Below are 14600 nucleotides of genomic sequence, written 5' to 3' on the forward strand. Positions count from 1 at the left end.
GCGTCTTAGAGGCAAGAATGAAACATCAGCACTTTTGGTTGCCGCACGGATTTGCGATAATTTTCGCTGGCTCATGCTGACAATACCAATAGCATTTTGCCGATACAAACACGTCAGCACACACACACACACATAACTTATATGTATACATAGAAATGGAGGTAGATGTACATATGTATGTCTGCGGTGTTTATTTGCTTATATCAATTTATGAATTTTTATAACAGTAAATATTCTCTTTCGCTTCAACGCTCTTCGCCAACACATTGCAACGACTTTTCAAAAAAATTCCATTTTTTATTTATCCCTCTCTCTTTGCCGCCTGCCACATCGCCATGGCTACTGTTTGTGCTGCCATCATGCTCAATCAGGACTTGTTATGTCAAGCGCATATCAAACCACAAGCATATACAAGCCGTCAGAAGCGAAAATACGACGCGTACAAACACCGCCGCAGAGCGTGGGCGCAGGTGGCGCTGTTATGAATGCCGGCGGTGGAGCTGGAGCCGGTGGCGTGGGCTTTACCATCACCTCAGCCGCGACATCTACAGCTTTGGCCACTACACTTCAGCTACAGCAACAACAACAACAACAACAGCAACATCAACGTCAGCAGCAACAGCAGCAGCTGCAGCAACATCATTCTCTCCACCAGGACATTGTAATGAAGCCCGATTCGCACGGTAAGTATTCAGTCACACGCCGTCTCCCCGCTAATCAATTGGCGCTGCGCTGTCACATCAGTTACAACTCAAGCATTCGTCTATTTTGTTTTCACTGTTAACAGCGTAAAAGATGAGATCTCATTTTGTATGCACATATTGTTGATATCCTTGTTATCCTTGTTGTAATTGTGAATTGAATTTTTGCGCTCTACTACAAACCTACTAATAAATGGAATGGCGAAAATATCACATTTCATACATAACATTACCATATATAGTAATCTAACACGTATCAATCCACACACATTAATACCGAAGTGCTACTAATACACACATACATGCATATATATATACATGTGTTTGGAAATATCCTGACTCACTTTCCTTGTATTTGTTTCCTTAATGTTTAACGGTGATTGGCATATTTTTGTGTTTTTGCTTTATTATTGTATTTGTGTTTATCTTCGTAGCTTTTCTTTATCATAAAATTATATATTATAGCGAAATCACGTCAGATCGCCTTGCGCTAATAACTAATGCATGTCAATATTTAACCATAAACAAGTACAGGTATATGTACCTACATACATATGTACTATGTACACATTGATGATTTTTTTCTTTCTTGTAAATATGTATGTACTCATTTATTATTAACGGTACTCTTAGTGCAGAATCGTTCTGCAAACATTATCTGAGCCGACTTCTAAACATACATACATATGTATGTAGGTATATCAAAAATGAGATCTTTTTTAGCCTGGAAAGGAGGTGTGAGATTTAGGGCGGTAATTATGTGATTTTATCCTACAATATTAGAAACTAATCTCCAACTCTCTAAAACAAATTTACACATAAATGTTTCTATGTGCCTTTTTACTTCTTCTAAACAATAATGTTTCGATTTAACCGATTATTTCCCAAGGGTAAAAATAAATGCATATTTTATGGTTTTATAAAAATACATAAAAAAAGAGAAAATTATTTAAAAAAAATATTGGTTAATTATTTTTCATTCCGTGAAAAAATTGCACCTACGCAACGTTGTTACTAATGAACTATATTATACAAGCAAGTCATAAAAATACTTTTAAAATATTTCAAATACGCTAATACTATAGCGATTAGCGTGAGGAAATTTTTAAAACAATCAGCATGAAGATGTATTTGACATTTTTTACACATAAAAATTGTTGTACTTTTACACCGTCTGCATCTTCTTCGAAGTTTATTTTCGTGCTCTTCTACACATGACCAATATTATCGAAGCGAATATTGGAAGGTAATCAACGAATTTGGATTCTTCCGATATTTGAATTTCAAAAAGTGAGAATTATCTGTTTTGGGCTTCTTCGGTTTTCATCAAAATAACAGCAACGTAAGATTTAAATTCTAATTGAGTCATAGATCGCTCATTTGCCAGATTGTAAATCTTCCACGAGTTTACTAAAACACTATCTATCAAATTGATGAACAGTTTTTTTTTTCTTACTCGAAATCTATAATTGGCAATTCCATTATCATGCAGATCGACGCCACCCATATTTTTATTATAATCTGCTATAACCTGGGGCTGTGGCATTCACCATTTCTATCGTAACGTTTTGCCGTAACCAATGGTTCGATTTTTGCGTTGTTAGTAGCCACAGTCACCACAGAATTGTCATTCCATCGAACTAATAATACTTCATGTTTTTGGTCAAAGCTGAAATCAAATGATCCTCTCTCTTTTTTCTGAAGAGTTTTCGTATTTATCATGGTTTTATTCATTGTTCTATTTTCTCGAATAGTACTAGTGGCAAAATAGCCTTTCTCTTTCAGAATGCAAAATAATTTGTGCGAAGAAAAGAAATTATCAAAAAAATGCGATGTTTGCGAGGATCTTGAATGACAGACAATAGGTCCAGAACAGTGTTTTCTCCTAGACCTAATTTATTTCTATTGTCGTTATTATCCTTTCCGCAATATGGAATAAACCGATACAGATAACCATTTGAACTACACAAGCACCATATCTTGAAACCAAATCTTACAGGCTTTCCTTTGATGAACATCTTGCAACTATGACGTCCAAAATACGGCACCATTTCTTCGTCAATTGACAAGTTGTGTGAGAATATCCCAAACTGCATATTCTTTTGATTCATTACATCGAAAATAGGACGCAATTTAGCGAATTTATCATTTTTATCCAGATCCGCATTATCACATAGATGAATGTTTTCCTTTATAGAGTAAAATTTGTTCCGACTCATACAATTTCTTACAATTGATACATTTTTGTCTTCATCTTTTGACCAGTACAATTTCGTTGCTGGTAAAGAATGATAGCCAGACAATAATAATATACCAAAAAATCTTTTGAGTTCTGCTACCGTGAGGATAAATAAATGATGGTTATGGTCACGAGCATATTTTTCCGAGAAACATACAATCTGTTCCCAAATTTCATCACTAAAAAATAGTGAAAATACTTCAAAAGGTGTTTTTCCACCTACACGTTCTTCAATATTTTGCTGAAAATCACTTGTAGGACAATTCATATAGGTCGGATGTTCTTTTTCCAGTCTGGAACACATTTTGGGGACTTCTTTGACAGTCTTGGCTTCTTCGATGTTGAAGGACCGAGCTCACCTTGCGTGTTTTCAGGCTCTAAGGGTAAATCGGTGTGTATTTCATATGTTCCAGCGATATCAGTGGACACAATATTGTCAAAATCACCTAGCGCGTCATCATCTAGGCCTTCCTCGTCTGTAAGATTGTCAACCGTCGGGGGGATGTACACGGCATCGATTTGAGTGGCATCTTGTAAATCCTCTTCCTCTTCTAAGAATTTCTTGAGAAGATAGTAATCGCTGCCAAGCCATAATATTTCGCCTTATTATTTACTGATTTGTATACACTCACTTAACGTTTTTTAGAAATTACTATGTGATACTATTAGCATAGTTTTGACAGCTCTCTCTCGAACCAAAGAGTCTCGTATCAAGTCATGTATGTTATTAGCTCAACGTTCTAGAACCAACTGAATAATAAAAACAAAACAGAACTACTCCTTGAATAGCGAGAACCCATTATTGACAATACATTTCTAACACGAATGGCATGCTGAGTAACAATAACAACAGACTATTGTTATTCCCAAGGTTGCGTAAACGCAACGTTTCCTAGAAATGTAAGATAAACAACACGTGTAGGTAGTTTTGTCCACCAAAAGGGTTTATATCACAAAGAAGATATTGTTAAAGCTTTGTACAGTGTAAAAAGTAAAGGTTTATTTAAATTAATATTTTTTATGATTGGATGAATATATCGATCCCGAGATGACTCAATTAGCAGTTTTTGAATGATAAAAATAAAATGCATTTGTATTTGAAAAGCCATAAAAAAAATTGTTGTCTATCTGTTAGTTCTTCTTTTTGAGACTGGCTTACATTTCATAGATTTATTTCCTTATTTTAGAAATAAAAAAAAAACAAATTCGAAATGTTGCGCTTGCGCAACGATGGGTAAAGATGGGTTAATGTCAGTCTTTAAGTTTTTAAATTTTATACTTCTCGGTAAAATGCCAATAAATATAACATCAATATGTCTACATATATAAGTACATATGCTTCTAAGAAATATGTATAATCTTTGTTGGATTATTTTTGTTTGCAACTCCATACGTGCAACAAAAATAACTCTCTGCACTTAAATAGCACTTATTGCATTAATAATGGTTGAGCAACATAATGTATTCATTATGCATATCCATCCATATCCTTATATAAGTATGTTGGCAACAAATGTATTTACCAAATAATTTGATCTTCCTTTGAGGCATTGAAAACCAGGCTGCGTAAACATAATAACCAGCAAGTTTTATATACTTATATATATGTACATACATATATTTAAATATGTATTTGTATATATGAAAGTTATATGTATTTACATGTGACGCAGTTGTGCACAATAGAGCTCCAAAAGCAAGCTTTCATCCTCAATTACGATTCCACTTTTATTGCTCCCAACATCAATGAGGGCAATATAATACACTTCATCGCTAATGTTTGTATGTTTAAATAATATCCTTCTGTAAATACAATTACATACATAAAACCTCTCTGGAAGTAAATTATTTACCTTTACAATTACGTTTTGTTTACTGATTTTATATTTCTGCTGAATTAACTCCACATTAGCTACAAATTAAAGCTGTTGTAAAAATTACTAACGGTTCATATTGGAGATTTCACAAGCGCAAGCAGCATCGTATTTCATGAATACCTTTAATTTTGATAATTCTGAATTATATAGTCAGCATTATATGATGGGTTTTAACGAATTCCGGGCTTTGTTTTAACGATGGTTTGCAAGGAAATTAGACATGATATTTCTTCATTTAATTAAATAGTCACTGCCGTTGTGACGTAGTCGATTTATTAGCAACACTTTTCAGCTTAAAAATCTTGAAACCAAAGGCACATTTTTTTGTTTAATATGTAGAAAATAATATTTAAATTAAATTTCACCAATTTAAAAAATTACAATTTGTGATTTTTTCAAGCGAAAATAACTGCAAACTCAATAACGATTTACATTTTTCGAATTACTTACATAGATTTGTAATAATCGTACTAAAACTTAAAAAAATCATTTCTACCGGCTTTGAAGATCGTGGTCTCCTAAACCTATATGTTTTCGATCAAATAATTGCTGGATGTTTGAAAATCTTCCGAATTTTTTTAAACGAAAATAACTGTAAAAAACCGAAAAAAGTATCTAGAAAGCTCAGTAATAATTAACAGTTTTCGAATATCTTGCTTAGATTTGTGAGAATCGGTAAAAAAAAAAATAATTTCTTTGGAGAAATCGAGTGTAAAGCATTCTGAGCGACGTTCGTAGCCAGCGCGAACCGGGTTTGAAGTCAGCAAATCATTTTGGGGCATATTTATATACTACATTATATAATACTACTATGAGCAAAAAAATAGTAAGACTTTGTTCATAATTTTAAAATTCTTAATTTATTCTTCAAAATCTATGTGGTTCTCCTCAAAGTAATCCCTCTTGGCTCCAATTCACTTATGCCAACGTTTTTTCCAATCCTCGAAACAGTTCTTAAAGTCAATTTCCGGAATAGCCTTCAATGCACGTTGTGATTCACGTTTAATGTCTGCATCATCGTGGTGCTAAACTCAAGAGTTGTCGGCCCATAATTAACGACGCATAACACTCAAATAGTATTCCTTCTTTACAGTTTGACCGATCAGAAAGAATTCGAAGTACAACTCGATAATCGAAGAAAGCTGTCAACATAACCTTGAGTTTTGACCTGCTTCGGCTCTCCTTTGCCACGATATTGAATCGTAATATGTACGTTTCATGATATCTTGGTAGTTGGAAAGCATTGTTTCACAGAAGTTAACATGCCGCTGCTTTTCGCAGATTTGGGAACCAATCGTGCTTTCACTTTTCTTAAACTCAAATGATCCTTCAAAATGGTTTTCATTGATCCATTGAAGTCAGTAAGAACTCTGACTGTTAATCGTCGATAATCAAACAGCAATTCCTTTATTTAATTGACGGGTTGATCATTTGTTGATGTTGATGGCCGTCCCGGACGTGGTTCGACGTTCGTTCTCGACCCTTTCCGAAGCGCTCTTTTACGAACATTTGTTCTAATTTTTGGTGCGCGGCTAAGTCCCTTAGATTGTCACATAATTAACGCTCTCGTTTATAATCATAACATATTTTATATTAACTATAAAAGTTCCGGCTTTTACTCCATCCGATTATAACTGTATATATAAATAATAAATATCTGTAGGTAAAAGAAATTGCGATAATTTACCTATACAGTTACATACATAAGTATACCTCGGGCCCACTTGCGAAAATACTGTCATTTTTTAACATTTCGGGTACACTTCAACCACTCAAACTCAAACCACTCATACTTGTGATTAATAAAATGGCTAATGGCTTTACTACACATATTACAACACCAACAAATACATATGTATATAAATTCAGTTTAATATGTCTAGCTAAACAAGAGGCTACTGGTGATGGCTTTCGAGTAAAGAGTAAAATTTCGTGTTTCACGCCACTTACATTCATACCTCATCTGTCTGTCGATTAACTGAAATTAATATACCATCACATCATATGCTACGATGAGTTGATATAACAAGACTCTATGCACTTAACTCAGCCATTAAAAATCATCGAAAAATAATTATTAACGATAATTAGGTTCACATTTGCTGAGAGTATAACTTGTTTTAAATAAACTCATCAATTCGTAGAGTCGCCAAGAAACTCGCCAACAACCACAACCAAAACAACGACCACACCACCACCACCACTTACAGTCAACAACCTAGCCAACCGTAAATCGCCACAAAAGTCGCCAAACAAACTGTTACGCGGTCGTGCCACACGCACCGCACGCACCACCGTCAACAACATCACAGAATTGGCTGCTGACAGCACCGCGGTGCCGGCAACAGCACATATTACAACAACATCGGCAGCGGCAGCGGCAACGATAGCAACAGCAACACACACGTTTGCAATTGGCGAATTGATTTGGGGTCCATCGCGCGGTTATCCCGCCTGGCCGGGTAAGGTGGTGAATGTGGAAACGGATGAGCAATCACAAACCGCTAATGGTGAACCAGCCGTTTGGGTGCAATGGTTCAGTGGTGGTGGTCGTATCATAACCGAACTGATAGCGATCACTTCGTTACACAGTCTGTCTGATGGTCTGGAGGCGCATCACAAAGCGCAAAAGGATACCAGAAAGTGAGCACTTACCATAAGTTAGTTTGTAAAGGTTTATTACGGCACCTAGCATACGAAGTTTATAACGCGTGTTTTATAAACAAATATCCAGTTTTAAGATTTTAACAGTCTACTAATTAGGGTAACTATAATACATATAAGTGTGATTTTGACATTGGAAATGAAATTCTCGTTTCTCCTAAATATGCCATAAAAATCAAACTGATACTCACCGTTCCTGAATACCTTAAGAAGTGACCAGAATCCTAAGCGCAGCGCTACTTGTAAACCCGACAATCATGAAAAAGAGGTTGGCGAAGGCTTCAAGATACAATTCGAAAACTATTTTAGTAAAAAACGGAAGTTCCATTCTCATCTGTCGAAATACTTAGATTATTTTGGTAAAATACAAAAGAAACTTTAGAACACTTTCATTTCTCATTCGAGGAATGTTTAAAATCTTACTTTTGTGGATTGTACATACATATGTATATAATAAAATTGTTTCCCATTTAATTTCAATTTCGAGAGAGTTTGAGAAAACACGTTTGAAAATTCAGGTGTGTAGGTCCCGCGCTCTAAAGACTTTACTTTCTCACACCTATATCTTTCCAACTACGAGTATATAATTTCGGAAAATTACTTTATGACCACTTTCTACGAATGCTCTTGATTAGATTTATGCAAAAAATTCGATTTTTTTAAACCGGCACAGGGGATGACCCCCTTAGTAACAAAGAAATCGTACTTAGTTTACTATATAATTTTACTCTGAAACCGAATGCATGCGGTAGGCTCCGAGTAATATCGTTGCCCGATTTGAAAAATTTCATAAAAACGTATTTCAAGCCTTACATACAGACGCTGACTAATCTCAAGGCATCAACATAGAAAAATGTGTTTGCTTTCTAACAATTGAAACATCATGTATTTAAATCGATGTTTTTGAAAGTTCTAGACTGGTATAGTGGCAAAACATATTTTGGACAGATGAAAGTAAAATCGGTCTTTATGGACGCAGAGGTTCGCGGCAATATGTGCATCGCCCACCGAAGACTAAATACCACGCTAGATACACTGCCAAAACCGTAAAACGTACAAGGTCAAAAATTTTAGTTTGAGCCCATTTATCGACACTGTGATAGATCAACATGTTTACGTGTATATTTTGTATACCGCAATGTTACCTTATGCAAAATACATAATGGCTCTAAAGTAGGTCTTATAGCAGGATAATGACCCGAAACATACGAGTCGGTTAGCCAAGCAATGGTTTCGTAGCAAAGGGATTCAGGTCATACCTTGGCCTGCGCAATCGCGAACTTTGAATATTGAAAGATTTTTTGGGAGAAAATACCTAAAACCCTTCGTGAAGGACTAGTTAACTCTATGCCGCAACGCTGTAAGACAGTTTTAGCTAATAGGGGCTTTTCGACCAAATAATGAAATCCATTTCTGTGTGTCTAAAGAAAATTTATAGATTTAGAAGTATGACTTTATTTTGAACAACGAATTTCCGAGCAATTTTAGTTTTATTATCGTTATTGCAAAACTTGGCGGTTTTATATATATAAAAGCCATATAATATGTAAAGTAAATGTTTCTGTTATGTTTTTACAAGAAATTCGTATATTGACTTCTTAGAACTATTATTATTTTAAACACAGCTGTATACACGCGAACGAGTTCCTTAATTTTTGAGGTATCGATCTGAAACTTGCCATACCATACCATACAAACTACCCGATCAAAATGAAGTTCTTGCATGGAAACTCTTGTAGTTGTTAGCAGTATTACAGCTTCGGTGCAACCGAGAATCATTTTTTTCTTGTTATAAAGAGTAAATTAAAACCAAAGTCCAGGGAACAAAAAAGTCCAACAGTTTATTGTCTGTTTGGAATTTATAATATTTTTTTCTCCGACAGCGATATTGTTATTATATTATAGAAAAATGTTTTGAAGCTTATTATAATTATTTAAGTATTTTTTAGCAAATTATTTTTAATTGCACTCAATGTTGTTGTAAACGTAAAGTATTTAAGTAAGAGGACCGGAATGCTGCAAAATTATAAAATTTTATTATTTTGTATTTTTTTATTTTTATTTTAATATTATTAAAAAAAAATTTGATTGCCACTTGAAGTAGAATTATTTATTTGCTTCTTACTGTATTTTTTAGTAATAACATTTGTAGTTTATTTTTATTTTTACGAAGTTGAATGCACTTTTTAGTTAAATTGTGAGCTTTTTCAGATTTTATATGCAAATATGCAAACACTAAATTCAAAAGTATTATTTATGAAATACGGACAATGCATAGCTTAATATTATTTTCCTTATTCTATGTTTAAAAATTACAAAATAACTGTTTACTTTCTCATTAATTGATTTTTTCTTTTTTATTAATTTTTCTACTCCTTCCAATCCGCTGTTTACGTGTCATGTAAATATCTGTTTATGTGTGTGTACATGTTGAATGTATCCAACTCCACACCAACAACAACAACAACAATAAATTGTCATCAATTGTCTACAACAACAAATAATCCCACCACCAAATATCCCCAAAACGAATCAAAACAACACACTCCACACATTTCCCCATGTGGTGCGCCACAAAATTACAAAAACAAAACAAAAAATCACAAATTCATACACAAAAAGGAGCCGAAAATTGAATTCACAACTCGAGCGTGCCATTCAAGAAGCAATGACCGAATTGGATCGTATTTCAGCTACTTCGACAACAACAACATTTGTGAATGCAACTGCCGCCAATAAGCAATTGCAGCAGGCAACCGCCTCGTCGACCACGAGCACAACACTCAACAACAACGCGAACAGTCCCAATCGCAATAAGCGCCACAGCAACACCATGCAGCGTCTACACAATAACAACAACAACCATAATAGCACTACTGGCAGCGCTGCAGCCACAGGCAACGGTGGTTATGCAATTGTGCCAACATCTGGTGGACCCACACACGCCATATCCACCACCACCAGCGCGCAGAACAGCTTCGGCGCACCACCACCAACAACAGCAACAGCACCACGCAACAAACCAATACGCATAGCGCCAGCACCGGCCCCCACCGGCGCTTCACCCAACAAAGCAACAAGCGGCACTGCAGTGGCGCTCAACCACGCGCAGGCGCAGTCGGCACAACAAGCCACCACGCAACAGCTCTCGGCGCTGGGCAAATGACACGGGGAGTCGTGCGCACAAGTCTCATGGTCCATGCAAACCTACACGCTTGTCATACACAACAAATAGCTGATGGGCGCCGGTAAAGATGCGGAGCAATGAGTGGTAAACGCCGACGTAGTAAATGGCGTTGGAAAAGGTTGAGCGAAACAACGTGCCCAGCAATGTCCGTTGAGAGCAGCATGCGACTTTGTGCTGGCTCGGAAGGCAATCTCTGTGGCTGCAGTGAGGTAGTAATGGAATTGAGCAACGCATTATGGCACACATACATACGTAAATGTATGTAGCGTTTACGCATGAATGCGTATAAAAATAATCATAAAGAATATGAAATGAAAGAAAATAAAATATATTTATATGTATTTTACATATAAAAATTCAATATGTATATGGGTATACATATGTGTTAATGCATATAAAATTATGTATGTATGTTAATGCTTTTACATATACATATTTACCATACATATGTGGTATATGCGGAGCTACTAAACAGTTTTATATACATATATAGTGATAAAAATAAAAATAAGTGAAATGTTAATTTTCCTGAATTTGAATATTTCCATTGTAAGAACAACTTCGAAAAGCTTCATTATTTTGAAAAATCATATTTCTCCTATGATAAGCGATAAAATGAATGTTATGGAAATACTTTTATGCTTTTATGAATTTGTAAAGATTTAGTTGTTGCAACAAATTTCGTTAAACCTTCTTATAGTTATAGTGTATAGTTTAAGCGCAACCAATAAATAAGTATGTTTCTTTAAGAACATAAAAAACACAAATATTTAAGGTTATTTAAACAATAAAATCCCTCTGTAATAGTATTTTATGAATTGTAATTGTACAAATTAAAAGCAGAGTTATAAGAAATACTTTGTTCGTTAGTTATTGACTTTAGTGTGTAAGTTGAATGTAAAATGTAAGTTTAAAAATTAAATAATATATTATTAAAAACAGAAATATTTTCTCTTAACGCTTTCCATTGAGGCGTTCAAAACGTGCTAATGCTTGCAAAACATTACAAAATATTACAAAACAAAAAAGAAACTGCTAACACATTATTTTTGCTTTCAATAAATATTTTAAGCACTATAAAAGGCAAAAACAAATATATTTTTTCAATAATGCCACAATAGAATTTCAGTTAATGCTAATGACAATAAACAAATGAAGAGATAAATTATTATTTGAATATATACAAGCATCATAAATATATATAGCTACAAAAAAAGAAAACAATTAATATACTTTTTGTTGCAACAAATATATACATTTATGGCTAAAAAAATATGATAGACACAAAAATACGTAAAAAAGCTATGAATAGGTGAGTAATATATTTTTTTAGCAATAGTCCTGAATTATTTACATAAGTCTTGTTTTGAAAATTTAACATTTTATATTATGCAAATCTTTTTTGTTTATAAATACATTGTTTTTGTTGCATTTTTATTTAGTTTTACACAAATTAACATAAAATATTTAGCATTAAGCCATTAAAGAAGCTTAGAACAGTAAAAACATAGTTATAGTTGAAAAAAAAATAATAATATGCAGTATCAATAAATAAATTTAACAGAACAATTAATAATAAATTAATAAAAATCGAAATGAGAACAAAAAATATTAAAAACAATTAAAAACAATAGAAATGAGTAACAGAAAATAATAATAAAACAATAAAAATAGAAATGCGAAATACAAATATAAAAATAAATGTATTTAAGATGCTAATAATCAAAATCAATGGTTAATCAAATGCTATAGTACACAATTAACAAATAAACACAGACAAAATATTTGGGGTTTTATACGCCGATTTACAAACATCCATACAACATAAATGCGAAAACATAGATTTTTGGCATAAAACGCGCAGAAAAATAATGTTATAGACGAAGAACTTAAGCAAAATATTATTTTTTTTATTTTACATTTATGTGCACAACTTTAATTTTGCTTTTTGCTGCAATAATTTTTTACTGAATAAATCATTAAAATGTTTCGTTGACATCTTTTATATAAATATCCTAAAAATTCTAATGTTTTATGCATTTGTTTTTATTATTTTTGTTGCATTTATATTAATTACTAATTTTCTTTTAATTTGGCTACATATACAAATAACTCTCAAAATTGTGCACGCATCACACACAAATCGAGCAACTAATAAAAGTTCATCCATTTTCCACTGTACACATTTGATAAAATTTTCTTTTTTAAGAAGCCACTAAAAATCTAATTTTACGACAATGTATTTATGCATATATATTTAAAAAAGAAATCAATTAGTAAGTACATGTTTACATACTTTGCTAGTATTTAATAAATTTGTTGTTATTTTTTTAGTATAGTTTTTTAGATGTTCATATACATATATGCTTCAAAATATATAAATCACGACAACAAGCACAATAACAATTATGGCTAAAACATTTAATGTGTCATTACTAAAGATTCTTAGCAAGCAAAAACAAATAAAACAAAATAGTTACAATAAAGCAATTGCGACAAAAAACAAAACATAATTAACTTGTATTAGTGCGTATGCAAGCAAAAAAGAGCAAAGAAACAGAATAATGTATAGAATATCAAAGAACATTAAATAAATTATTAATCTCAAAATATGCAATTAATCCAAAAATTTGTGTTTTTCTTAAAATGTGTGACGCTTAAATTATTAATAGCGGAACTATCATCAAACAACAGTTTTCTTTATATTCCATTCTACATTTAAAAACGACCAAGAGATGTCGCACAACATTGATACACAGTGTTGGCAAGAATGTTGATATACAGAGAAGGTGCGAATGTTAAATTAGAGAATATTAATAAATAGAGACGACACAAATGTTAGCTGCACTTAAAGGTAAATTATTATGAGGGAACATCGAAAAAGCGCAGTTTCGAAAATGCCATTACACCACGGCACGAACGTACATATATACATATTTATGCACAGATGGCTTTTGGCGTACATATCAACGAAAATTAGAGTAACAAACAGAAAATAAATTGAATTATTTGAAAAAAATGTTAATAATGAGGGAAATAATAATAAAAGTTAAATTAAGAAATATTTTAATAAAAAAAGGTTTATAAATTAAAAAAACTTATGTTTGTGAAAGGATTTCAAGAAATTGTGCTAAGCAAACAGCACCACAGATGATATCTGGACGAAGAGTCTAGTGTGTGAACTCAAAGAGACATCGTTATTTATTTGTTTCAAATAATCAATTTGTATATGAATATTCTCAAAATTGTTTTTTTATTTGCTTCATTACATGTTGCCGACAAGCTGCTTTCTCTCGGCGATGCTTATTCCCGGCTTCACAGTCCACACTTAAGTTGTGCTTAAGAAAAAGCAGGAAATAGTGTTTTACAGCTCATACTCAAGTTATGCTGAAGTACTGATAATGGGGACTTAAGCAGTGTTTAAGTAACAACTGATTTTTGTTTTGAATTGTGTTGCCTTTTCAGTTATTTGTCAAAAGAAGAATAATAAGATATGAGAAATTTTTTTTTGGAATCGGATTGGTATTTCCACCAGTTTCAATAGGTGCTCCGACTCGCTAGCGGTGAAATTCGAAGTTCTTTTGTTGTTTTCGTCCATTTTCGATATAACTTTCCTCGCAAATTTATTTTTTTATTTTATTTTTTATTTTATAAAAGCTTACATAATAATACAATTATTATACAAACTTAAGAAAATACGCAGCACTAGCATCATGGGCTATCGGCCGACTGGTTATGTTATATGCGTCGAAGAAGGTCGCTGTCTTTCAAAAAGTTGTAGATTTTCGAAATGTTGTTGCTTGAGGGATCCATCAATAAAGTTATTGGATCAGTATTATTGAAGTTTGACAGTCTATGAGTTTGAAGTGCTGGACAATGTTGCAGAAGATGCAATAGATTTAAATCTGAATCACAAAATGGGCATTGGTTGA

At 33.2% G+C, this 14600-nt stretch overlaps 1 protein-coding gene across 2 annotated transcripts in view; it reads left to right on the forward strand.

The window, feature by feature from the left end:
- The window catches only part of LOC126753054 (polyhomeotic-proximal chromatin protein), a 425206-nt gene extending 411909 nt beyond the window's left edge, over positions 1–13297 (forward strand). Inside the window, exons 7-9 of one of the 2 annotated variants that reach the window (XM_050464181.1) lie at positions 372–683; positions 6962–7460; positions 10104–13297. In XM_050464181.1, coding sequence (XP_050320138.1) covers positions 372–683; positions 6962–7460; positions 10104–10647 — 1355 coding nt within the window. In that variant the 3' untranslated portion in view covers positions 10648–13297. The remainder of the gene's footprint in view (positions 1–371; positions 684–6961; positions 7461–10103) is intronic. The other variant, XM_050464188.1, reaches the window with a different exon arrangement.
- The last annotated feature ends 1303 nt before the right edge of the window (positions 13298–14600 follow it).

This window comes from Bactrocera neohumeralis, chromosome 2, assembly GCF_024586455.1.
Source record: "Bactrocera neohumeralis isolate Rockhampton chromosome 2, APGP_CSIRO_Bneo_wtdbg2-racon-allhic-juicebox.fasta_v2, whole genome shotgun sequence".
Lineage (NCBI taxonomy): Eukaryota > Metazoa > Arthropoda > Insecta > Diptera > Tephritidae > Bactrocera > Bactrocera neohumeralis.